At 38.2% G+C, this 27,897-nt stretch overlaps 1 protein-coding gene across 1 annotated transcript; it reads right to left on the bottom strand.

Moving 5' to 3' along the window:
• Positions 1 to 1,196: 1,196 nt before the first annotated feature.
• LOC118821792 lies at positions 1,197 to 26,799 on the bottom strand. The gene is made up of 14 exons (XM_036590518.1): positions 26,458 to 26,799; positions 17,229 to 17,333; positions 16,723 to 16,803; positions 16,396 to 16,509; positions 14,819 to 15,152; positions 12,956 to 13,041; positions 9,726 to 9,848; positions 9,394 to 9,468; positions 8,281 to 8,445; positions 6,855 to 6,973; positions 6,215 to 6,280; positions 4,558 to 4,659; positions 2,076 to 2,250; positions 1,197 to 1,812 (listed from the first exon to the last, which is right to left on the bottom strand). The coding sequence occupies exons 1-14, from the start codon at positions 26,797 to 26,799 to the stop codon at positions 1,660 to 1,662; spliced, it is 2,040 nt and encodes a 679-aa protein (XP_036446411.1). The 3' UTR covers positions 1,197 to 1,659.
• Positions 26,800 to 27,897: the final 1,098 nt, after the last annotated feature.

Here is a 27,897-nt window from a genome sequence, read left to right as displayed (position 1 = left end):
AAAGCAGCAGTAGCATTAAAATGAGCAAGTCTATTTGAGATTACTTAAGAGCTGGATTGAGGCAAGTGTGTGATAATTTTGGCATGCAGTTTGCACAGTGTTAACAGGTAGCCATATGCTTCGTTACTTGTTGCCTTCACAGCTCCACTGCAAAAACTAATGGAGGAAACTTCAAACACTAAATATGTGTAGGCTAACTGACAATATTAAGGCTAATGGGAAATCACTGACCATCACTTTAAGTACAGATCAAGGACCATCTGTGCTTACGGTACTTATGCTTTTGGCCACTTCAGCATTTATTAGCATCTTTGGCCTCCATCTTCCAACTTGACATGTCAGCCCATTATATCTCATTTTCAATTATTTTAAAAGAAACAAGAAAAGTGAAGAACACCACTACTAACTAACCTACGCCGTTATGTGATCCTGTTCCCCAGTGTCTCTGGGACCCACCCGAGCGACTGCCCTGTGTTTTCGCACTCTGCGGCCGCAGAGGAGACCCAGGCTCGGCTCTGCTGTACTTCTGCGACTGACAGCGGCCCACCCTGTCTGTGCTTTTGCAGTTGCCTGCGGTGACACAAACATGACAGCACCAAATGTTAAGCAAGGACACAAATCCGCAGGGAGCTGGCACCACGTTTGACCTTAAATAAAAGAACCTGTGACCTCATAAATTGCCCCTTTATTGCTCAATACAAACAAAGACCCTGCCAAAGTTCACTTGTCAGGTATGAGACTGCTCATGTGCCAGGCCAACAGTTAAAGCCAATTTACTCTGAGTGAGTGTCACTGGAGAATGGAGAAGATTTGAATCAGATACTAGCATTGTTGATGGTCAGCTATTAGGAAACACTAAAATATTAGATTCTTTGTGGTATAAAGCATTAAATCTTTAGAAACCACTCCTATTTCCTACTCTTCTCTTTGCATCTTTAATCCCCAACTCTTCTCCATTTCCTCCATCAGGCCTTCAGACCCAGCAAGGACAGTGAATATAAACTACACATGCTTAAAGCACAGTTTAAGTCTGGACTTTCCTTCAATATGTTAACTATTCCTCTACAGTTTTTCTAAGCAGGCACTGTTGTAATTGTGGAGTGTAGAGTTTAATGCGACTGTCATTATAATCTTTTTTCCCCCTCTAGGCCTTTTATTCCCCTTTCAGACCCCCTACAATGAATACTAAGGCTTACTTTACATGGTGAAACTTTCAGGCAACTTGATGCAGGTTACAAGCTGCATAAAACATTAAAAAGTACAGTTATTTACTATTAAAAACACTACAATTAATTGAATTCACTATTTAAAAGTTTGGACTCATTGTTTTCAGTAATATAAGACCTATTTGATATATGCAGAATGTCTCATATTTGACAGTGGTGATCCAATCTCAGGGCATATATCTTATCAAGACTATAAATTGATAAACACAGTGTCTTTGTGTTCCCCAAAAAACTGACATACTGAAATAAAACATCCTAGTTGACCACAAGACCTCCGTACTGGCAAAGTGTGCTGGACTTCATCATCCAGTTCCATCCCTGGCTCTTTCATATCAATCTCAGTACAGCTCTAGAGAGAGAATCTTTTGTCCAAGGTAATTAAAGTAACTTCAGTCTGCTGCTGGCAGAGTCTATTTCAGTGCTGATTATTAGATTATATGGAGGACAAGTTGAGAATGAATGAGGTGGCCTTGCCTTCTTTGGACGTGATGGTGGGCAGTCTAGACTCCACAGTCTTCACAGTCCTGCTGCTTAGACGACCCTTGTAGATGTGTCCATCCAGACCCAGGATATCTACTTCCTCTGGCTTAACACACAGGGCAAGAGCAGTTGCAGGCTTAGGCCGCAACTCACAGTTTCATACTTTCAGACCAAAAGTGTGTATAAACTGCTAAACAATCGCAAACTTAAACCAAATGCCATTCTATAGCATTAGCATTCAAACAATACACTCCATTAATTAATCATACAGAAATCTGATTCTTATCATGCAAATATTTTTCTGTAGATACATATCATGATTCTCAGCTGACCATCTATTAGAAGTCTAACCTAAATGTGACTCCTGACCTGAATTTTCAGGCTGGAGCCAGACATGGCAAGGCTGCTGTCCTCCGTCTGGATGATCTGCGTGATGTGCTGCAGGCGACTGTAACGCCTGTTGGCATAGGTGAGAGTGTGACTACCTCCACAGCTGCGAGACATGGCCAGGTAGCCATAATCGGCCATCTCTGGGATGCGCTCGCTGGACATTAAATAAAAGAAGGCATGACAATGGAATTGGAATATAAATCCATTCATTGTAATATATATTTGCTCTTGAAATTTGGTGCACTTCTTCGTGCAATTTTGGGAACTTCTTTGCTAAGAAACTTTTCAGTAAACAGTACACCTCTGCCAATATTTATTGAATAAAACAACAAAAATTATTACGATTACAAGTGATTCCAAACTTCCAAACTGAACAATAGTATAATTTCCATGTACTTTAACATGAAGCAATTGAGTAATAATACAGGCAGCATGCAATGCATTGAACTGTATCACTAGTTAGTTTGATTGTTACTTTCCTATACATATATCATAGCTTTCAAACTACATAAATCATCTGTGTTATTTAGCCTACATTTGTATCTTCATATCATTATGTTGAGAGGAGAATGAATAATCCAGCCAAATGGATCATGACACAGCAGACTCACAAAGCAGAACAATTGCAAATACAAGCAGCCATTCAAACAGCTATTATGTTGGCATGAGCTGGCTAGCTAACAAGCTAATTAGGTTAACTGGTTACCAGCAAATAAGCAAGAATATTCCATCCCTTGTTTTTTTTTTTTACTATCCATGATGTGTTGATTAAAATCATTTTGAAATGAAATAGAAGTTCAATGTGTACATTATCAGCATTTTTTGAGTATTACAAATGTGAGTATTACAAAAACACTACAGGCTTTCAAATACGAACACATGATCGGTATGTTTACTTTGCAATCTTTTACTAAATTCTGTTAGAAGAAGTGGCCATTAACATTGTGGCCCTTGTGAGACCATAATGCTTTTTAAGCAGTTTCTGGCTGGGTGAACTGTTCATTTAAATCAATCGGTCAAATTATCTGTTTTTTTTTCCATACCCCAAATGTGGTTGATCAACCAAGACATGTTTGGTGTTAGTTTTGCACTGGAACTACGAAGTTAATGTAGCTCACGTGCAAAACTAAAGAAGAAAATTTTAGACTCCAGTCCTGTCTGGGCAAACTGACATTTAAGGAAAGGGTAAGGTATGTAAATTTGTTTTTTCTCTGAACTTTCCCTTTAACTATTCTTGAGCATGTGAAATGGTTCAGCAGAAGTTTTCCCCTGTATGAGTCACTAGTGAAAAACTCCTGCTCTTGCCTAAGTCCTAGTGTTCTGCTCCTCTGTGAGGGCCTGACTCACTGCTTGGGGAGGCTGTGGCTGGTCCTTTGCAGAGAAGACAGGATGGGTGGGTAGCGGGATTGACTGATTTCTCTCAGGCCTTGACTGTAGGGGTGCTCTAGAGTCCTGCGCCTGCACAACTTACTCTGCACTGTATCTATCTGCCTGCACATCATACGGTGGATTTGCCGCATCTGTGCCATGCTCCTTTCCGCACAAGCCATCTCAAAATGACCCTGGTTAGTGCCTGGCCTCAGACTGGGACAGTCAAAAGAGCTGGACATTAGTACTGAGGGGTATGTGGATTCGTTCAATTTAAGAATTTCTTAAGCTAAGCTCAATAAAATTTCTTCACCTTAAATGCTGTTCATACATACTTCGGGTGGAAACGTCTATATTTAGCAAACAATGGATATACAAACTGACGCAATAGTCTAAAAGCGTTAAAACATTTTAATGACATTAACAAAATAATAAAATTAAGATTTTAGGAACCATTGTGCTGTTAATGGAATAATATTTGAATGGTATGTTGCCTGGCAACCATATCCTGCTGTTGATGAACTACAGCAGACTAATGTAAACTACATTATTATAAATAATCTAGTTATTTATTTATTGAACATAAATGTTTTTGATATAAGAATAAAATATAACCTAAACATTAGTACAATAGTAGTGAACTGTTGCATATTGTGGGTCTATGATGAAAAAAACAATAAAACAGTGAAAAAAAAAACAAAAAAAAAACAAAAAGGCTGATGAATAGAGAGGTGGAAGCCTAACAGAAAGAATGGGTATGTTGTTTGTGTGTGTGGTTTGGGGGGGGGTTGTGGTGCGTGCTAAATGGTTATGACTCGCAGGTATACATTTATAAAGATACTGAGGAGGTGTTCCTTCCCATTGTATTATAAAAAATCTTTCCATGTGTTGTTTGATTATTTTTAATTCTCATCTAAACAACAACAAAAACAGCTCTACAATCATGTCATTACCATGTATGACATGCTAATTTCCACCAGATAAGGAGTCATGCATGCTAAATAGATATACCAAGCAGGTAAGGCCAACTGTTGAACTAAGCTGGGTATCTGCCGCAACCTACAGGAGAAACGTGTTTCTTATGTCTCTTTACCTCCTGCTCTGCTGACGTGCTTGCTCCAGCTCATAGACGGTGTACGGCCGGTTTGACTTGTGAGAAGGCAGCCCAGGAGCTGAGGGCACTGTCAGCAAATGCCTGAGAGCATTCAAAAGCAAAGTGGGAGAAGCACAGGGGAGAGTAAATATAAACAGTACTCTAATGTAGTCTTGGGACACCTTTTTTTATTTAGTATTATTTTTATTTTATTTGTTATATTTAATGTATTAATTCATTACATTATTTCTTCTGTTGATGTAGTGCAGAAATTGTGCTTTATAATATTGAAGAGTACATAATTTCAACTATTATAACATATCAGTCAATACTCTGTGTCCAATTGCACAAGAGAAAACTAACCCCAATCCAAATGCACATGTTCAAACCAGAGATCTCCAATGCTACTCCTGGAAAGCCACCATGCAACAAATTTGACTTAACTTTTTATTAACATTCTGCAAGATGTTACTGTAGAAAACCTGAATATTGAGTTGAATTGTCAAATATTTTCTCTTGGTTACAAAATGTCTCTGAGAGAGTACAGATACATTGTAAATTATAAAATCAAGCATGAAAAATTTACTATAGTCTTGGAAAGAGACAGGAAGTGCTCAAAACTTGCCATGCTCTGGCCATTCAACAGAGAAAATCCAACAAGCCTGGTTGAGCATCAGTTGTACAACACTTTAAGCTGTCAGCCAAAAGAAGGGAAATGTAACAATATACTAAGCTAAATAAAATACTAACCTACATAAACAAAAGGGACACTAATCTTTGTCCCAATATGTTTGAGCACTTCTACTTAAGTTTCTAATTAATTACCAGGATCATTTTCAGTTTTAGTTAGTATATCTGGTCATTAATGCTGTTTTGATTCATCTTCTCTGATGAATACAAATAAATAAATAATAATTTTAGCTTGGCCATTTTAACATTTTTCCCTACACTCTAGGAAAAACTATACTAAAAAACACAGGGCACAAATGCTGTTACTAGGGTGGTACCCTTAAGAATATTTCTTTGGTACTTTTAGTTAAGGGATGTAATTGTAGAATTTCAACGCAATTATTGGTTTTAAGGATTATTGACTTTATTTACTCTGTCCAGGCTTTGTTTAATTGTTATTTTTAAAAGTTTTTTCCTACTTAAAAAAGTATATTTCCTCTTGTGAAGTGAATGCACTGTACCTTTAAAACTCGTTTAAGGTATACAACTGGCACTTAAGGACATTGCTGTACCTTTAATTGTACATTTACATTGTTTGTACCTTGTACCTTTCTAGAACTCTTTTTCTGACCTTGTCCAACACTGTACAAATGTGCTGCTGTGTCTAATACCAGTTACTATGTCAGTTTCACTGCTGTGCTGAGAAAAGTCCACTACCCACATAATTTCTGGTCAGCAGTGGTCTTACGGTGGGCCCTTTTCTTTGTGATGGTCAGGGTAGAGGGGGTTAATAAATTGTGTAGCAACAAATGGGCTAGAGTCTATAATTATAAATCCATAAAGAGCACCTATGTGGTCAGAGTACCTAATAACATGGCCAAACACTGTAGTTACAAGGTATAGGTATAAATAATACACTGCAATGCAGTGTAAATAAAACAGGTGTGATGTATGCAAATGAACTGTGAACTAAAAAAGCTAGACGTACGGTCCTGGAGTTATCATGTCAACGGGGCGGTCACAGGAGATACAATGGAATCTCGCCACAAGTTGTCTGTGAGAGAATGACAGAAGAAAGACTTGAAATTGAGATATCATAATATTAAGGTCAAATATAGGACCTTCCATTTTGGCTTATTTACTGTGAAAGAGAAAACATATGTATTGACATTATCATTAAAAAATATGATTAATAAACATAATAAAATCAGAAAATATAAAATATAAAGAAGCAAAAAAGCTAAAAATAAGTGACTAAGTAAAAGGTAATGAAAATATCCATTAACAATACCTTTTTAGTAACCAATAAAATATTACTATAAGCACTGCCATATCAATAACCACAGAAGAATGATTAATTGGCTTTGATTGTTCTTGATATTATTCTCAACATGATGATATTTAATTACGATCAAATTAATGACCCAGTAATTATATTAATGTTGCTAATAACAAATCAAAGTCAATTGTCATCAATTAACATTATGAAAAAAACATCATGCTAATTGGTGGCCACTGCCACTAAAATGAATGTCAATAGCCAATGTGTGAATAGCAGAACATCTTATAATCATTCAGCAAAACCATAAAGTTGTGTTACACTGTTGCACAGTGTTTGGATTTCTCACTTCCTGAAGCCAGCAGCATCATCAGGCTCAGGGGTAGGCTGGGCTTGCAGCTGCTTGCGAATGCTCTTCCAGCGATCCTCCAGCTGCTTCTTCAGAGGGTCCAGCTCAATGCGGTTCAACTGTGACCACCAACCCATCATACAGGGGAAGAGATTTCTGTCTTGAGTTCATCCTCAACAAAACCCTCAAAGGCTGATTTATGAACAATGACTCTCAACATCCTTCACACAACATTAATAATTAACTGATGGGTTAAAGCAAGTGTCTTAGAAGAGGAAAACAACAGTTTTGCAGCATTACAAGACTGTGAGAACGGGGTCTGTATTCATAAAGCTTCTCAGAATAGAAGTACTGATCTAGATCAGATTCCTCTCTTATTTACAGTGACATCACTGGCAGGAACAGATCTTAGAACAGTACTTCTACTCTGAGAGGCAAATACGGCCCTGAGAATTATGAATACAGCCTTGGTCATTTTGTTTTTACTGCAAAAAAATATAATTTGGCAGGTGAAATCATCTTAAATGTAGTCGGTATATCTAATACTTCTCATCATGGCATTGCTGAAATATTATAAGATTACTGAACCTATTTCAACCTAGAAATTTTGCTTATTTAAATATTTTTATCTTTTCACTGGTTTGTTTAAAGATAATTCTGCTTATTTAAACAAGTGAAATTTGAGAAAAAATGACTAGAATTAAGGTTATTTCACTTGCCAAGACAACATTTTATAGCATCTGGTTATGCTTCAGTGTCAGTACCAACAGTACCAGTAATAAAGTTGAAAAAAAAAGTCACAGAGGTTAAAGAAGGTACAATGTCCAGTCCTGCTAAACCTTGTAACTAACCAAGTTTTAGCAGAGAAATCATCTAGGGATGCACTGATGTGGAATGTCTGGGCTGACACCAGTAGCACTACAATTCATATATGAACTACAGTTAAAACAGATGCAGAGAGTTTACACCTCTTGAGTAATTAATTCATTAAATCTGATGGCTATAAGATGCCTAAATCAGACATATCAATTAGTGGCAGATACTGTTATCCACAGTGCTTTGCAATGTTAGGTGAATGCAGCATTAGGAGTCTTGCCCAAAGAGTCTTACTGGAATAGCAGTGACATTTCTACCTGGACAAGATACTGAATCTCTTATCTTCTGTCTATGGGCCTATGCTCACAATGCTCTTGAAGAATGGTGCCCTCCACTGGTGACTATATGTGCATCAGTTCATGTTGCAAATGGGGTGCCAAATTATCAGTCAATTATTGGTTTTAATGTATTATTGGACTGTATGATAAAAACAAAACTTTCAAATTTTAACTGCGAATATCATCCACTAACACATGGTGCAACTCTGCTGAACTAAGGGCTGCCAAGACTGGAGATGAACACTCCTGAGTTACAGAATTATTCTAATCACCTTGCACTCCATCTCCGTGGAAATTTTCTCAATGACTTTGTGCCAGTCCTGCTCCTGACCAGTGATTTTACTGAGGAGCTCCTGAAACATCCTGTTCAGCTGCTCCGTCATGGTGTCGAACTGGATGCGGCTCACCTTTGTTTCCAGGGCTCGCCTGTCCGCTTTCTGGATGAGGAAGATGAGTTTAAGCCATTCATATTCCTTGCTTAGGTTACATGGGTTTTGATTTGAGGTGAGTCTGTATTTCACTGCTGTATGAGACTATGTTAGATTGTGCTAGACTTTGAGACTGTGTCACACTGTGTATACTAAATTATATTAGACTGCACTAGACCTTGAGATTCTACTACACTGTATTAGACTGTGTTGGACTTTGAGACTGTATTAGACCCTACTAGACTGTGTTTGAGTTTGAGGCTGTGTTAAACTGTATTACACTCCACAGTCTTGTGCAGGTGCTAATAGGTAGATAAGCATTTCAGTGTGGTCTTCCAAATAAAACTGCAGCATGGAATTCATGTATTAGACTATGTTAGACTTTAGGACTGTATTAAACTTCAATTGAAATACAATGGTGAACAATTCTGCCGCGATAAATTTCAAATTTAGCAGTATTTTACCATTATCAGCGTGACATATGAAAGCATGAAAACTTATAAGACACATGTAAGCTCACTGGTCATTTTGGACAGCAGATAAAATTATGATATTTGTAGTGTAGACATATCGACATCTGGTTCCTAGTACTACAATGGTGAACAATTTTGACTGTAAATTTCTCTAGAAAGGTGCATTTCCCACCGAACCACTCTGAATGATTTTGTTTACATCTAACCTTTTGAATGATTGAGTAATCTAGCTAAAATGGTGGGATTCCCCTTTAAGAAAAATTTCTTAAACGTGTATCAGACTTGTGTATTAGACTTGTGTTAGACTTTAAGCCTGTATTAAACTGCATTAGACTGTGTTAGATTGTATTAGCCTTGAAGAGTGTATTAGACTGTGTTAGGTGTCGAGATGGTATAGGATCACAATGTGTTATACTATGTTAGACCATGTTAGACATTAAGGCTGTTTTAGACTGTGTTATGTGTTAGACTTTGAGACACTTACAATGCCAATCTCCATCTCCACCACCTCTCTATCTGCCTTCTTCTCATCCAGCTCCTCCACAGTCTTGTACAGGTGCTGAGAGAGAGAGATAAGCATTTCAGTGAATGTGTTTCTCCTACTCCAGCTCCCCCCGCAGCTCAGAAGGATAAGCGGTTTAGAAGATGTTTGTGTGTGTTTCTCCTAACAAAATTGTAGAAAGAGTCCAACTACTGTGAAACTAATGTAGTAATGTAATGTATGTAGTGTAATGTATGTCCATATGAATATAAGAAATTTGGATGTATTATATGTCTAAGGTTCCCTTAGAGTTTTAACAGCTCAGAACTGCTCACGTCAATATGGCTTTGTTTCTGGTTGTGGTCCTCCATCAGGTGGTTGGCTCTGATGTGGAGTTTCTCACACTCAGCCTGGAGCTGCAGGATGGCGCCCTGGACTTCACTCATCAGTTCAGAGGTCTGTCAAACACACAAACAAACAAACACACACACACACACACACTGAACAGTAAATAATGGCAATAAATAATGGCAGCCAATCAAAGACAATTTCAGAAAGTGAGAAGAATTTTAATTACTGCCATATCAAAACCTCAGGAATTTCATTTTTTTCTTTTTTCTTTTTTTTCTGAAAGAGGCAGCTGTCTTTTGCCTGTGAACATTTAATGAGGAATGGAACAATATAAATTATTTCCATTTAAATGACCTTACACTATTCCGGAGATAAAAGGTTTTGTCACAACAGCGATGATATGTTTACAAGTTTGCTTGTGTATCTGTGAACACCTGTACTCACTATGTCAGCAACCTGTGTTGTCCTGCCGCTAACCTGTGGCTTCATAAAACCACTGACCATGCTCTGCAGTGTCTCATAGCGCTGAAACAGCTGGCTGACCTTTCTGCTCAGGTCCACTATATAGGAGGGGCATGTGGGTCCAGCCTGACCTCTCTGACCTGATAGGCCTCCCTGACCTCTAGCATGACCCCAGCCCTGGCACTGGCCCTGTCCCTGACCCTGGCCACTCTTTTCTAGCTCAGCTGTGTCTTGCTGACTCCATGACAGCATAGCAGAGGATGATGCCATCATGTCCTCCAGCATGGATCGCAGGCTGTCCAACTATACACACAGAACAGATAATGTGGCTTTAATATCAGCATATCAGACAAAAGCACTATTCAAGCTGGGTTAGTTTTACCAGAGGACGTAAAGGAAAACCATTTGTAAGGGATATGACAGGGCAATTATATGGGATTCAGTGTCTGTCTAACGTTCCTCAACTAACACAGACAGCTTGGAGTGAAATTAGTCAATTAAAGTCTTAGAATAAACAATTAATCAATGATCATCAGTGATTACTTGGCAGTTTGAATGATAATAATTTATATGTTAAATTCCCCTACTGGCTTATTTTACACTGAGAAACAGAGCCTGATGAATACAATCACTTATATACATAGTTTTATGAACTACCATTCAAAAGTTTGGAATCACTTGTCATATTAATCATTGCTATTTTCTTCTTTTGTAACTTACACAGTGTAGATTGAAATTCTATAAGCTAGACACCATGAAGTATTTATGTTTCATATGGAACATGTTGCATGGATTTTAATTTTATTATAACACTATTCTCAATGTTCTACAGTTTTTTATGTTATTATGGAATCATCTACACTCCCAGGTGGGAGGTTGTAGAGGGTCCAGCATCGAAGCAGCATCATTTCTTACATGTACCTACAATAAAATAGGTTTTATATTACCAAAAACAGTGATTCCAAATATCTAAGTATTTTCAAATGCAAATCCTTGTTTATGATTTTCCAATAAAGTGTTTTACACTCTCTGAAAGGCTTTGAATGTTTGGTTGTTGTTCAGTTAAGTCCATTTTTATTTTTTAGCCTACTTTTAAAAAACCAGATTACTTATATATTTGATAGTGACACTGAGCCCTAAACAAGTAATCGTAGTCCAGATGTCAGTGTTTACATGACAGGCACCATAAAATAACAACACTGTAAACTTAAAATTGGAAGGAAATTTACTTCATATCGTTTTCAAATTAACACAATGTGCTAAACTCCTATTCTGTCAAGTTAACTTAAGCTGTGAAGTAAGTTCCCCTATAATTTTAACCCATTTATACCCAAAGTACAATAAGGAAATTGGCCACAGAATTATAACATTTGAAATTTATAATCGCAAATATTCATGTTTATGGTATCATACAAATTTGGAATTTTGGAAAAACAGGGAACATTTTCAAAAACTTTATACAATAATTATTCTTGTAAATCTGCATGTGTGTGCATATGTGTATGTATTGTGTGTGTGTGTGTTTGAAGGAAGGTGTAAAAAAGAGATATAGAAAAAGAGACTTTTATACAGAATACGTATTGAAATGTATTGAATTCTCCTAGACAGCACACAGTATTTGTGTGTTTTGTGTGTGTGTGTGTGTGTGTGTGTGTGTGTGTGTAAGGTGGTAATAAAAATGTTGATGGTGATTTGTTGAGATATTAGCCCATTTTATCACTCCATAAGAAATTATTAAATTGAGATGAACAGAGTATCAATTTTTCATGAAAACATGCAAAAATGTGTTGATATTACAAAAAAATTTATCTTATTGGACCAAAGTAACCACCAACATAGTACACACGTGTGTACAATTAAAATGAGCTCAGCAAAGGTACAGTAAAGATAATTCACTCAGACTTGTAGATTCATATTGGACTAAAATCATGAAACTTGTCAGTAATCACTTTTACAGGATGATTACAAAACTAATCCAGCCCGAAAAGAGCTAAAGTGTGAAAGAACTTCAGGATGTCACATGAAAGGATATCACTTGAAAGGATATCATGTGATCAGTTTTCTGGGTTTTTTTGTGTGTGTGTGTGGAATTACGATGATGAGTTCCATAGGCCATTTCAAGTTAATGCAAACCTTACGAGTAAATTAATATCTTATAAGACATTGGCAGGCCTATAAGAGCCACTAACCCAGGATTCAAAACCAGCTCCTCACAATGTATTTGGTTATGTTCAAATTATAGAGTTAGAGTGTTATAAGGTTTCAAACTTAGGGTCTCCCAATGACAGGGCAAAATGTCAGACAGTTGTACAATTTGGGAACCTAATAAGATTTAACAACATAGCCCGAACATGAAATAAAAACACCATCATAGTTAAAATAACATATATAATCTACATAACCGTTAACATGAAAGTAACAATAAACTGATAAACAATAGGACAAATAAGAGGTCAGGACTGTTTCTGCAGTTTCTGCTACAGTTATGACTGGTACCCCTGCTGGCTGGGATGAGCATTTACCTGAGATAGGCTATCTGCAGACACTGTAGCTGTTGTGGCGCACTGATGCTGTCTTTGCCTTGGGTGCTTGTTGAATCAGAATCTTCACCTAAATCTGACCCCTCTGCCCTGCTTACTGTGCCCATGATCAAATTCTCCATCTCCAACACCTACAAAAATACACTGTGACCACTGTGTGTGTGTGTGTGTGTGTGTGTGTGTGTGTGTGTGTGTGTGTGTGTCTTTAATACCTTCTCTCTATCAGCCATTACAGTGTCCATCAGAGCCTTCAGATGATTCACCTGTTCCAGTACATTTTCAGGCATGCCCCTCTCTCCTAGACAAAAAACAACAACAAAACAGAAAAATGAAAACATGTAGGCCTAGGTGTTAACTCTAATATACATTGTTTATAAAACATGGTTTATAAAAAAAAATCTTCAGCGTTAGAAAAATACCTGCACAATTAGTATTCTACTGACTCCATTCCATCTATTTGGCCTCATAACACACCTCATGAGAGAAAATTTTAGTTAAATGCCAAATTATCACATCTTAAACCCAAATGTAGTCAAGGACATCTTGGTGATACTTTTCTTGCAGCTGGCTATTTAACAATGACATAAGCATGTCATGGATGTCATATGCTGTCAGGATTTGTCATGATATATTTTGTTCTGCAACAGTTACCAGCATTTACTGTTAAATGTCATGATGGATGCCATTTGGCTTGATGACAGCTTACTTCACTTGCTAATATTTGGTAAATTTACTCACTTTATGAAATAACATCAAACACTATGACATATGAAACTGTAATTAACAGCAATGGTAACATGACACTGTTATACTACTAGAATCTGTCATGACAACTCATGGCAGCATAAGACATCTGAAATGACATGTTTATGGCATGATTATATCTGTGTTATATGTGTCCAAATTCAACTAAAGTGTTTCTGACATGTTTAGTGTCTGAAGTTATACAACTTATACATACCAATCCAACTCAACAAGCAATCTGTCAAAGCATCTAATCATGCTAATATAAATCTCATTGTTAAGAACCCCATACAGAAGGGGAGAGAGCCCCTACACAGGCCAGATTCAATTTTCATCCCAGAATAGCTCTATAAGCATTAGATTTTCTTCATAAACATTTTATTTCAAGGTAGCTAGTTTTTCAAAAAGCATCCATCATTCATAAATTTATAGGGCCCATGTCATGCTAACCCGATTTCGCCTCACTTTTTTATATTAAGTCTTTGGTGTAGAATATAAACAATGTTTCAAAACAAAACATTTACACCCCACGCTCCTGTTGATGGTTGCCACTACTGTTTTTAGCCGTTTGTCAGAAACCACATGAGCAACTTTTTTTATATTACCTGAGGCAATTTAGGCTAGGGATGTTGACGGGAGGAGTTTGCATGTTCTCCCCGTGTCTGCGTGGGTTTCCTCCGGGTACTCCGGTTTCCTCCCACAGTCCAAAAACATGCAGTCAGGCCAATTGGACGTGCTAAATTGCCCCTAGGTGTGAGTGTGTGTGAATGTGTATGTCTGCCCTGCGATGGACTGGCGACCTGTCCAGGGTGTATCCTGCCTTCCGCCCAATGACAGCTGGGAGAGGCTCCAGCACCCCACCGCGGCCCAGAAGGATAAGCGGTTTAGATGATGGATGGATGGATGTTGACGGGAACTCTAGCACTTGGTCAACCATTGGAGGTGCCAGTATTCAAATGTGGAAATCACTATTCGGGTATATGTTATGTTTCATCACAGGAAGACAGAGAAGATACACAGGCTAACGATTCTATGAAACATGCCGGGCTTGCTCATATTTATATGTATGTTATGTTATAATTTACTATAATTTGCTGACTGTCTAAGTGAAAAACTAAAGTTTTTCTAAACTAAAGCCAAAGTACATGTTTAAATCAGTATGGTTAGAACAGATAAAATGTGCAAAGTTGTGGCTGTTCGACCACACTGGTCTAAAGTTTTCACAATATCTGATGTTCCTTATTCCTTGTATTGCTGCTTGTATTGCTGCTTGTATTGTATCGCACTCAGCCGCTCTCCAAGTTGGTGGACCTGTGCCTTATTTGCCTTACCGCCCTCGAGGCGCTCCACACGAGACTCCAGGCTTTTATGCTTCTCCTGCAGCTGGCCCACGTCCCTCAAAGCCTCTACTGTCTCTGGGTAGCGCTTGGCCCCATTGCTGACCCATGACAGTGGCTGGCCACCAAGCAGAGGCAGACCTCCATTAGACAAAGAGCCCAAGGGACGCTGCTGAGACAGGGAGATTTGAGAACCCCCCAATTCTGGACCAGTGGCACTGTCCGAGTCAGCCATGCATGAGAAACCAGCTGTGGAAGAGTCCCTTTGAGTCAAAGGGATGCCGACTTCCAATGGAAGTCTAGAGGCTGTGATGCTGTCCTTCAGTTCCTGAATGTACAATTGATAATATTTAATATTGATTAATTCATGATATTATGTTAATATTCATGACTAATTGAATAGGCTAAAGTCTGCATTTTTCTCTTACTTTTATTCCTGAAGTTCACTGTTTCTTTATTTTTTTTTTTACTTTGCCTTCCACTCCACTAACTGCTATGGACTGTCTGCAGCAAGTATCTTATCATTAACTAAGTAACTTATCAGTTTAGTGTGAAAGAGGGGGCTAAACTGTTAAAGCCTGAAAAACGTAAATGTGTTCATGGTTGTGACATTGCACCCATGAAAAAAAACTTTAAAGGGCCCAAATCTTGGAAAAGCAAATTTACCACAGTTTTTTTATTCAAGATTGTGGAATAGTATGTAAACATTATTAAAGTTTGCTTATATGGTGCACACATATAGAAATTAAGCTGAATATTCTGAAATATTTGTTTTGATAATTCATGGAAATCAGCATATTGTTATTACCTGCTTTATTCATCCTATAGCAGCTTAGGCCCACAGATTCACACTGAAGTGATAAAGAGTGTTTCAGCCTGTACTGCTTTTGAAATGAGGCGGGTTGACTTCTTCTGAAATCAAATATTTTAATTGGGAGTTTGTCTCCAGTTTGCTGCAGTCTCTTCTCTCCTGGAAAGGCTTTACACTATGCACTTAAAAATGTGGTTCTTCAAGGGTTCTTTAGAAAAGGCAACGGTTCTATTTAGAACCACGAGTTTTATATAGAATCAATTCATGTTTAAATGTTCTTTACTGCTTCAATGTTCTTTGGTGAAATGGTTCTTTAGGTTGATGGAGAATGTGTTGCATATGTTTCTATTCAGAACCTTTTTGAAAATGGTTCTGAATATAGCATCAACAAAGTTTCCTCTATTGTTACAATGTAAAGCTTATAACAATAGAAGAACACTTATTGGTACTACACAGAACAAGTTTCACAAATATATATAAATAAATTATGGGCAAGTTTATAAAATCATGCAAATTCCATAAGTGGACTACAAAAAACAAAAGTGTTCAACAAAAGCATTTATAGAGTGTATCAAACTGAGGGAAAATCAAGTGACAATCAGGCATCTCAGCTAAATATCTTAATCTGAATCAGTTTTTCCATTCTACTTTTAATTGAGCAGTTACCTCAAGCTGTGCAAACACAAAAGGATTAATTGTTAAAGACTGAGTTGACAGTGCTATACAGTCATACAGGTATAGTGCTATAGCACCAGCTTACCTCTTGCATCTTTTTTCTCTCATTGACAAGAGCTGCTTGCATAACTTCCCACGTTACACATTGGGTGAGCTCTTCGGGTTGAGGGTAGAGTGCCACTTTCTCCTTCAGCTCTTGCTATCCACAAAAACAAGAAAGACAGAGAAACAAAGACGTAGAGAAAAGAAAGTAATTGTGTACTTCAGACACAAACATTACTCTGCTAAGACAATGTCATGATAAACAGAGAAAGGGGCAGTCATTGCCACCCACTTATAATAAGCAATCTTAGGAAAGACATCTTAGTCATCGTGTGTCACTTGCTATCAGCACTCAAATGGCTTAACTCACCGTGGCACTCTTCAGGACTTCCACTTGGCTGAGGCATTGCTCCGCAGCAGTGATTCTATCAGCCAACTGGTCCACATTAATCTATGCATGAAAAAAGGTCAGCCAAGTCATGAGAAGACTGAGATAATATACAAAATCTTTGCTGATAATGAATATGGTGATAATGAGCTGCACATACACACTGTACATACACTGAGTGCAGTTTAAAGTAATAATCCAGCCCTGCGTTTCAATGTTTCAATACTGTTTTAAGATTCCACCAATGACTTCCCTCAAAACCTGGCAGTGCGTAGCACCCTCATTACACAAGTGGCCAGTTGTATGAAAATACACGAAAAGAGGAGAACAAGAATTGAGGGTCTTCAATTTGATATATATCAAATTGAAGACCCTCAATTCTCAATACATATAAACAGTACTGATACAATACTGAAACAGACGGCTGGTATTGACTCCAATGGATAGATGAGGTTGAAAGAGTTTTCTGTGTCTATGTGTGGTATCACCTGGTTGAATTGAATCTGAAGGGCCTCAACTTCCTTCTTCAGGATGTCCCTTGATTTCTTGAGCTCCTGAATCTCGTTCAGCAAGTCTTGGATAAGAGCCATACACTGAGGAACATAACATGTGGCCTTTCAGAAATTTGATTTCATTATAAGACTTCCCCACTGAGAACACTCTTCCCCTCCACCATTATCTCTTCTTTCAGCACTTTGAAAGGAGATAAAATCTTTACAGTACATCCTTTCTCTTTTACAGGGAAGTCATATTAAGAGAAGCCCCAGAAGTCGTCCTACTCCCTGAACCAAATGGTTAGTCACTGGGGCAACCAGCGGCCCAGAGAATGCCATCAGTCCTGGATCAAACACTGCCCACCGTCTCCCCCAATCTGTGTGCGTAACCCCTGTTCTTATTGGGTGCCCTGTCTTCATCTTATTGATGTTTGGCTTCCCCGCAAGATCCGTTTGAACTGGCGGGCAGTCAAATTTGTCTTGGGTTTTGGCATATTAGATTTGTGGGACAAGTCAGGTACCCAAACTGGAGAGAAGTGATGACAAAGACATTCCTCGAACAGCTCTAAAACAACAGCCCAGGCCTGTTAGTGGCATTTGTCACAGTCTTTCAGTCATGTCCAATGTCTTCTGAATGCTATGACGCACAACAACTACACTTCATACTATCTAAATCACACAACCACACATACACACACACAACCAATGCATGCCTGTGTAGGTATCCATGAGGATTAACTGGCTGTTGCTTTTTAATGTAAATATGTGGTCTGCACTTAAGGATTTACAATCATTAATTGGGAGGTTGGGGAGAATAATAACAACTCTGCTGCAGGCATAACATTATGACCACCTCCTTGTTTCTACGCTCATTGTCCATTTTATCAGCTCCACTTACTATATAGGTGCACTTTGTAGTTCTACAATTACAGACTGTAGTCCATCTGTTTCTCTGCATACTTTCTTAGCCCCCTTTCACCCTGTTCTTCAGTAGTCAGGACCCCCATGGACCCTCACAGAGCAGGTACTATTTGGGTGGTGGAACATTCTCAGCACTGCAGTAACACTGACGTGGTGGTGGTGTGTTTGTGTGTTGTGCTGGTACGAGTGGATCAGACACAGCAGTGCTGCTGGAGTTTTTAAACACTGTGTCCACTCACTGTCCACTCTATTAGACAATCCTACATTGTCAGTCCACCTTGTAAATGTAAAGTCAGAGACGACAACTCATCTGCTGCTGCACAATTTGTGTTGGTCATCCTGTATTCCTTCATCAGTGGTCACAGGACACTGCCCACAGGACGCTGTTGGCTGGATTTTTTGGGTTGGTGGATTATTCTCAGTCCAGCAGTGACACTGAAGTGTTTAAAAACGTCAGTGTTACTGCAGTGCTGAGAATGATCCACCCATGGCCAAATCAACAGGGTGAATGTCTTGAATTTTGAATATCATAATGCCACAAAATCAAAGTTGTTTACTGCAGTGTTTGAAAGAGCATAGTTAGCAAATGAGATCTTAATAACTACGGCTATTAACAGTCTAAATTCTGTCAAGAACTTATACAATTGATACAACTGAACTTCTACAATTGATTGAAGTTTTGATTGGTAATTTGCTGCCAAATACTGTTCATCCTCAAAGTCTAAGTACACCATGTTCAAAACCCACCTCTTGCTACCTTTGCTGGAAGCCAAATTTTCAAAAGTGATACAAAGCAATCACCATGCTGGTCTGAAATTGCTTAATGCTACAACAATGCCTAAGAAAAAATTTTGATATAACAAGGTGAAAAACTGGCCAGCATTATGAAGACTAAAAATCTTTACCATTTTTGAACTATGTGAATCTTTTGATTAATCAAAACACTCACAGAAGGTTTCATTTGCATACTGTGGCTTTTTGTGCCACATATTGCAAAAGCCAATACTGCAATAAAAATTAAACAACATATTTTGTAGCCCTAATGTGAACACAATTCACATGACGTGGCTTTAACTTTAGCTGTGCTCTCACCCACAACGTGCAAAAAAATGAGAATTTGCTAAATTGCTGACGGCTTATTGCCCCTCATCTATATTCCCACATGATGCCTGGCTCACCTTGACCTTGTGCCATGCTATCAGAGCCTCAAGCAATGAAAAACTCAACCAGATGTGGCCACATACCCATCACCATGCTACTGATATGACTCACCACTGTGACAATACGAAGTCTGTTGCTTCAGAAACTACAGAGGCCAGTACTAAACAGCCCAATTAGCTTGATAAGGCTAGAGAAAACGGGATGAAAGAGAACAGGCCCCATTGCCAAACAGAAGAACTTTATCATCCGCAAACAGGTTCGCTGGACTTGTTATTCTTTAACCAGCATGTTTGGAGATGAATGGTCAGTCATTAACAAGGCCAGATGGAGAAGGCAAGCTATGCTGACCTCCCTCAGCATTTCACTTTTGACGAAGGACGCTCATCAACCAGTGTTTCCTCCATCCTGAGAGGTCACAATGTCACTATGTGACACAAACTTTGATGGCAGTGTTGTCATGGGAAACAACCACAATGCATTAGGAAAACACTCCTCCACTTTGGCAACTGAGCTGCGCGATGGCCTCACTGAGCCTGTCAGGACTCTCTCTTCTGGGGAAGAGGCTGCTAAGCAGGCAGGAAATTTCTGATTTGTACATCAGAACATATATTAGATGCATGGGGACAAGCATCAGCACCCCTCATTTGAGCAAGGCATAGGCACAATAGGGCACCCAGTGTTCAGTGCTAGTAGCCACAGTTGGCTCTTTGACTTGTTTTTCAGTGCTTCATTTAGGGTTGGGAGGTATACTGGTACAAAAGTGAATATAAAGTGGTTGTTGCCCAAGTTTCATGTGGGTGGACTGCTGGACATTGCCTGGTCAGCATCAAACAAAGGGGAAAGTTTTGGAACAAAAAAAAAAGTGCATCAGGTATGCAGCTCAGTGTGGGCTTCCATATAATGTTGGATCTTACAACATTAGTTAACAAGTTAACAAGGCTCTTAAGCACTGTATGTTCTCTCATACATAGGTGTCCCAAAACTAAACAGATAGCTTCTAATGCATGAGTCTGATGCCACAAGCCAATGGTTTAGCTCAATTTAGTAACTAAGCCCTTTGTAAGGACTTGTACTTGCAAGTGATAAACAGTGTCTGTGTTGTTTCTATTACCATTTCTATCATCACTAAGCACTCAAACGGGAGAAGAAAATGAAAGAGTGTGTATGTGTACAACAGCAAAATTTGATTGATTTTTTGACGCATCTCTAATCTGTTGTATGAATGTTTCTAATATGTGAACAAGTTGCAGGGGTCCAACAAGGGAGGTGCCAGGACCCAGGTTTGGCTTGTTTGGCACAGGTTAACCCCTGTACAGTAATCACTTACTGTAGGTTATGTTGCCATTAAGATGATATAATGCATTTAATCTGCTACCAGAATCATTTGGAAGTTGTCCCAGCTTGCACAGACAAGTCTGACAAAACTGGAGCAGAATTCAAAAAATATTAAACAAGTCAAATAAAGCTCATTTTCATTGTGTTACGCCTTCAATTCATATTAAGCTGCTCTATTTTCCAATTAGGTACCATGTTTGTTAATGTTTGGCCATTAGTTTGAGCCATAAATGTCAAAAATCCCCAACAATAATGTTACTTCCCTATGGAATTTTAGCAGTATATTGGCAGTTTAAGATGAAGTGTAAACATTTTAAGCTTAAAAAAGGCATTCCATGTTTCACTTCAGTGGACATCAGACAGACAAGGGAAGGAGGGGGGCAAAGAAAAAAAAACAACAACTCAGTGGTCTACTGGTGACATATCAACCTTGCTTTATAATACTGCATGGCCCTACACAAATATGGGAAAAGAAGAACCCCCTACAGTATTGCAGTATGTCAGAGCAATGACGTAGTACAGAACAATTCAATTTGTGAGGTCACAACTTACTGTATCCAAATGGGACAAGGAGGTTTGGAATATTTTCTCATATGTACTGATAGATCCGCAAATAGTGTATTATGCTTTTTCCAAGTTTAAAAGAATCAGGTGTCTAGCAATTCTAGCAAATCTAGGTTTATTTCACTGTCACTTTCTAATTATGTTCGTGTTTAATCTGACACTTTAGTTCAGCTTCTGAAGTCCTGTACACACTTAAAAATAATGCTTCTTCAAGGGTTCTTTAGTAAAAAAATGGTTCTTTGCATCATTTTCAGATTGATGGAGAATGTTTTGAATATGGTTTTATATAGAACCTATTTGAAAAGGGTTCTATATAGCACCAAAAAGGGTGCTTCTATTGTTATAATGCCAAGCTTGTAATAATAGAATAACTGGTTTTAGTGCTATATAAAACCATTTTCTTTACTAAAGAACCCTTGAAGAACCATATTTTTTAAGTGTGTAGGATGGGAAAGCATGCCTGGCTATATCTACATAGAAACAGAAAAAAATCCTGACTACATCATTTTCCTTTGTGCATGTAAATCAAAAATGAAATAAGACAACTATTATAATACTTGCAGGGTTTAAATACAACATGCATGGTGATTATATTGAACAAAATTAGCTAAAAATTCCAGACATGTACTATATAGAAATCCCTGAGGGTTTACCCCTGCTATTTTCATGCAACAGAATGGGTGGAATAATAGATTAATGCAAATAATATATGTACAGATTTTATACAAAGAGAGGCCATTAAGAGTATTTTAATCCACATTGAAAAAAATAGATTGGGCCATGGCCTTTGTGCCCCCCTCCGTTCTATTGTCCATGCAGGCTGGGTCAGCCAGGGCCAGCAGTCAGTAGCCGAGAAAAACTCCAAACACACCCAAAGAGGCCTTTAATGATTCAGAGGGCCCGAGCAGGACCTCTTTGTGCTCTCACTGACCGCAGGCTGTCTAAGCTAAAAGGTATTCTCTGTATGACACTGAGCTTAGTGGGGGGTTAATTACCAAAGGCTTATCAGAAGGAGATGGAAACAGAAGGTAGGGGAGGTATGATCTCATTAGTGCATATCCTCACAGACATGTCTGGGCAATGCCTGGGCTTTGGCTACAGCTCTATAGCTCTTAGCTATGTGAGATGTACCATGCATCACGTCATCTGGAAAGCAGATCTATTAAGTGATAGTAGCAGTCACTGTTTGGTATTGGTAAGTCTAGGGCAGTGTTGCACAATGTATCAAAAGTTCAGTGCTTCATTTAGAGCTCTAACTTTCAATTACTTTCAATTCTTCAACTGCAATTTTACCTTGCTAGTTCGGAGACCCTCATTGATACTGTGGTTTATATGGCAATATGTCATGGCACAGAAGGAAAATGTGGATTATAACGGATTGTCATGATTTCAAATAGGCTACACATTCTATTCTACATATAGGCTTGAACCGTTAGGATGCTGAGTATGCTAATTGGCTATAGGTGAGAATGCTAATTTGACTAAGATGGCCAGAGACACATCCATTAGCATATCTAAATACATATACATATAGATAACACATGTGATGTTATATGTGATGTTATGCTTCTAGAAACAATCAAAATAAGATATAACCTATTTTTAACTTGCTTTAAAGTGTGATGAATGCTGTAAAGCTTACAGAACAAAACCTTGTATTGCCAAAATGGTAGCGTGTATTAGAAGTTACAAAGACTTTTTCTGTTGCTCTGTACAAAGTTTTATGAAATTTTAACAGAATGCAAAGAGTAACAATTTCTCAAATTGGGAAAAAATTAAAAAAGACAAAAACGGATATACAAAATTTTTGCACAACAACCCTGTGAATCTAGCCAGAATAAGCTGAATAAGGCCATGTCTGAATTTATTTAATATTTGCCTTCAGTTTTGCATTGATAAAGAAGCTGAATTTGAAAATCATAAATGTTAATATAGTTGTAACAATTTAAATATTTTTGTTTTTCAGTCCCACTTATATGGGATGTTCAGACGATCGCAAGTTTTTTCCATAGTATTGTTTTGGTATCAAGTACTGTGAGGGTTAGTATTGGTATCAAAGTCAAAATTCTAGTATCATGAGAAACCTAGGTTGGGTTTGGTTTTCTCATTGCTCAAAGGCTGCTTAAAGTGTGTCCACATGTCTACCTCTAGATTACAAAAAAAATAATAATAATAACCTTCTTCAAAATGTAAGCTGATAACTACACTCTTAAATGAAAAGGAACCAAACAGGGTTCTTTACTCAATGCCATAGAAGATCCATAACTGATGTTTCTTTTGAGAACTATTTTTGTAAATGAGATGTGTAAGGTAAAATCTACCTTTAAACATTTAAAATGCTCATAACATTTCAACACTCTTTTTCAAACCCTGGTTCTTTAGGGAACCAAAAGTGGTTCTTCTATGGCATCATGCAAAGAACCCTTTGTAGGACCTTTCCTTGTACAGTGTAATGCATTCTTTATGATCAATGGCACGTAAAAAAAAAAACATAAAATCTCTATATTTACTAAATGAGTAGTATTTTAAAGTGCATTCTCTTTGCATTAAACAGTTGTTGGTGTGTGTTTGAGTGGGGGTGACAGTGCAGCTTGGCTACTGGAAAGACAGTCATTAGTCATTTGAGAATGCAGCTCAGTGTCAGCTCTTCATTGTTCACGAGTCTTTCATCAACCACATCTCCATCACCGAGAGAACCTGATGAAACATTTGACCCCAAGATAGCCCCCCAGCTGAGGGCCACATAACAGGGCCTCAACAGGGCACATGTACACAAGACAAAGTGAGAGAGACTGAGAGAGAGAAAGCAAAAGAGAGAGAGTGAGAGAAAAAGAGAAAGAAGAGTGTGTGCATGTGTGCTGTGAGGGACACTGACTTAATATGACACAGTGTTAGAAAAAAGTAGATCTCACCTCAGTCTGTCATTACAACAAATGAAACATTACACGACTGACAAAAAGAAGAAATATATCAAGTTACATTTACATTTATAACAAGATCTCTAGTGCAGAACTAACTTTAACAGTGTAAAACGAACCCACATTGCCAATTACAATGAAAATCAACCTGTTCAGCCATGTGGAGAGCATTTTCTTAGAAAAAATATTGTTGTTTTTTTGTTTTTCATCACACCCATATAAAAATAACATGTAGGTATTGGTTCAGGGTGCTGGAGACTTTGTGGGCAAAAAGAGGCAAACCATTATCATGTCTGTGGATTTTAATTTCTCTGCGACTACTGGAAGGAGACACAGAGACATTTAGAAGCACTTTTTGGAAATGATCTTCCTTTTAAATGTGATTTCTTATACTTGGGTAACATTCCATTCACCATACGGAACAACAGAAATTGACATTCATAGCAGTTAGCAAAAAGACAATGACAAGGAACTGGCTAAATCCAGAGCCCCTCATTGTTAATGAATAGATGGACATTATGCATTTTATGTATATTGGAAAAATTCTTATATTTTTTCTTATATTTATATCCTAAAATATAAACGTCACAAAGAATTGACCGACATATATAATTAGCTGTGTTGCATTAATGCCAGAAATCACAAATTAACAAACCAGTGCTGAAGTAGTGAAGTATGGCAATTTCAGAATCACATTGGTATCGGCAGATAATTGTGTAAAAAAGATTATCTGCATCAGACCGATGTTTAGATTTGACCAATATTTGAGACCGATATTTAATTACATATTTATTGTAACTGGAAGAGCAGAACATTTGAAACTCTAAAGAAATAAATATTGTTTAATCATAATGTTTATATATTGTATTGGCAGATGTGTCCATGAAAAAAAACTGGCATTAGCCAACAGCTCCCATAACAGTGCATCTTTAGAATTAACAGTGTTGAATAAACACTGAATTAGCAAATGCATCTACAGTGTTGCAATGACACCTAGAGCCAGTTTCACAGACAGGGAAAAAGCCTAGGCAAGGACTATATTTTCCTTTCAAAACATAAATCTCCATTTAATATCCTGTGTTGTCCAGGACTCCTAATGCATCAAATTAAGACACATACTATGTTGAATTAAGTATTTGTCCATCTGGATTAAACAGAACGCTCCAAGTTACCAAGTTACCAAACGTTAAAGGGGAACTCCACCAATGTTTCACAGTATCTACATAATTAATGGTTAAGATGTAAACAAAGTCATTCTGAGTGCTTGATGTAAAATAGTGCATTGCAGATAAACAAACCAAGATTTCTTTAAAATGGTGGTGAGAGGAACCAGGGGTTGCGATGTCTTCACTCATACATAGGCATTTTATTTACTATGCAAAATGAGCAATGAGTTTTTATACCCTGCTGAAAAACCCACAGAAACCATTAAGTGTTTCTGTTTATTCCTGATGGTTTTCTAATGTGTTTTTGGCTTTTTTATCACAATGTAAAGGATCTGAATGGTTTAACACAGGATGTCAAACTGGGGACCTTCTGGGCCAAAGTGCTGCAGAAAGTGTTTACCCTCATCTAATGCTCTGAATTCAGTTAATGAAGGCCTTGTTAATTAGCTGGTGAGCTGAATCAGGTGTGTTTAATGAGGCAGGGTGCTAAAGTCTGCAGTGTTTTGGCCCACAAGGACTGGAGTCTGACACATGAGGTTTAACAGGTTACCAGTAGCTGATTCCTACTAAGATCTAAAGGTGTTCTACATGAAACCAGTGGAAAAATGGTTTTGCTTTCCCTTTTTTTCATCAGGCAATGCAATTACTTAATAACTGTAGTAATTATTACAATATTACAATATTAATTATTATTATAATTTCCTTTAGGTACTATTTTGCCTTACTACACCTATGTACCTATCCTCCGTGAATGGCTTTTAAAAAAACGTCTTGGATCAAAACCCAAAACCGTATCTTAAACTTTTACTAGTAAAACAATGAATCAGGCAGTGCATTCATAATCATTTCATGTAATACATTTCTGTGAGGTAGTTTTTAGAGGCATCAATCGCTCCAGGCGTCCGGTTGCTATCACCACCTCTGTGAACAAGTTTGACTAATCAAGTTTCTCTGGAACGGAGCATTTCACATCAAACCATACCGAATGACGTCGTTTACACCTCAACGATTTAATTATGCAAAAAAATCGAAAATTCCCCTTCAGGGCAACACAGTGGATTTTGCTGTGTGTACGCAATAATATTAGTTTTATTTCGCTATTAAACTGACATAGGCATTAGCAGGGGACTAATGAATATTAAAAGAAAGGGGGCTTACTTTGGTCACTCCGTCTTCACTGCCCTCCACTTTCCTGCGGAGCTGCAGTAGTTGCCACACGTCGTTGACAGACGCGGAGCGGGCGAGCAGCTCGGAGCCGCTGGGGAGGCGCTCCAGCGCGGCCAGCTGTCGCTCTATGTGCTGCAACTTGTCCTCCATGCGTCGGTAAGGGTTCTGCGGTGATGCCGTGGTCAGCAGCGACTCGCCAGGGTCATGGCCGGCATCCACCTCCAGCCACACAGCGCTCACATTCTGGATGTGCAGGTGCTCCAGCATGGCGTGCAGCAGCGTGTGCAGAGCGCTGAAGTTAACAGCTCCAGGCTCCGGGGTCCCGATGGACATATTTACCAAGTCAAATAAACTAATATCGCCTGACATAGTGGCACCGATAGAGCTATTATATCATTTGTCTAGTAATATGGATTTGACTGTTGGTCCATCTGTCGCTTCGCTCCGTGAAATAAAGTAGAAAACACATAAACAGGGAGCTAATACACACATTTGATTAAATACACATATACTAGCATATGGAATTCAACGGTTCCATGACATGTCTTCTTAAAAAATACTCTTATAAATACCCATTATAATCGCTTAAGGAGTCCTATATAATGAATATTCCTCATTCCTAAGCAGGTAAAGAGCTCTTAAAATGACATAAAACCTTTTCAAATGTTACGCCTAAAATCGGCAGCTCTTCTACCTTTGTCGCTCCTAATTTCCCATGTTAGCAGCAGCAGCTTTGCTTTTGCTAAATTGTTTTAAGATTATCCAACATTCTATTTCACTCCTCCCGCCTACTGGCTACTCTATTGGTTGCAAGAACGAGTGGAAGTTCCATACGCGCTGTTCATTGGTTGCGCGCTCCGCCGATCACAGCCCCCCCGCCCCACCGTCCTTTGTGACTCATGGCGTCCTCCGTTGCACAGCAACCGATGCCGTCGCTGCACAGTCCTGCCACGTGAGTAGAAACTGCGCTTGTGCCACAAACACAAACAGTGGCTGCGTCCAAAACCGCATACTACTGTATTAAATAGTATATTTTAAAAACGTACACCACCATTAGAAATGCGTTCTTTAGCATAACATGCACAGTATAGGAGTATGTGGTTTTGGACGCAACTCCCGTCTCCACCAAGGGGTGGAAAAAGTCCTTAGAAACTTACTCAAGCGAAGGAACGGATGCTGTATCAAGGTTTTACTCCATTAAAAGTGGAAATGTGAAGCCAAAACATAGTTGAATAAAACTAAAAAAAAAAATAACTGTTAAACTCAGGTATATAAAAGAAAAAGAGTAAATGTTATAATAAATAAACACAAACTCAATTCCAAAAAAAGTTGGGACGATAAGTAAAATGCAAATAAAAAAAGAAAGAAGTGATTTATAAATCTACCCTTGTATTGTATTCCATAATTGAACAAAAGCAGTAAAGACAAGTT

The sequence above is a fragment of the Colossoma macropomum genome, unplaced genomic scaffold, assembly GCF_904425465.1.
Source record: "Colossoma macropomum unplaced genomic scaffold, Colossoma_macropomum, whole genome shotgun sequence".
NCBI classification, from domain to species: Eukaryota; Metazoa; Chordata; class Actinopteri; order Characiformes; family Serrasalmidae; genus Colossoma; species Colossoma macropomum.
This window is presented reverse-complemented; position numbering and strand designations above follow the sequence as displayed.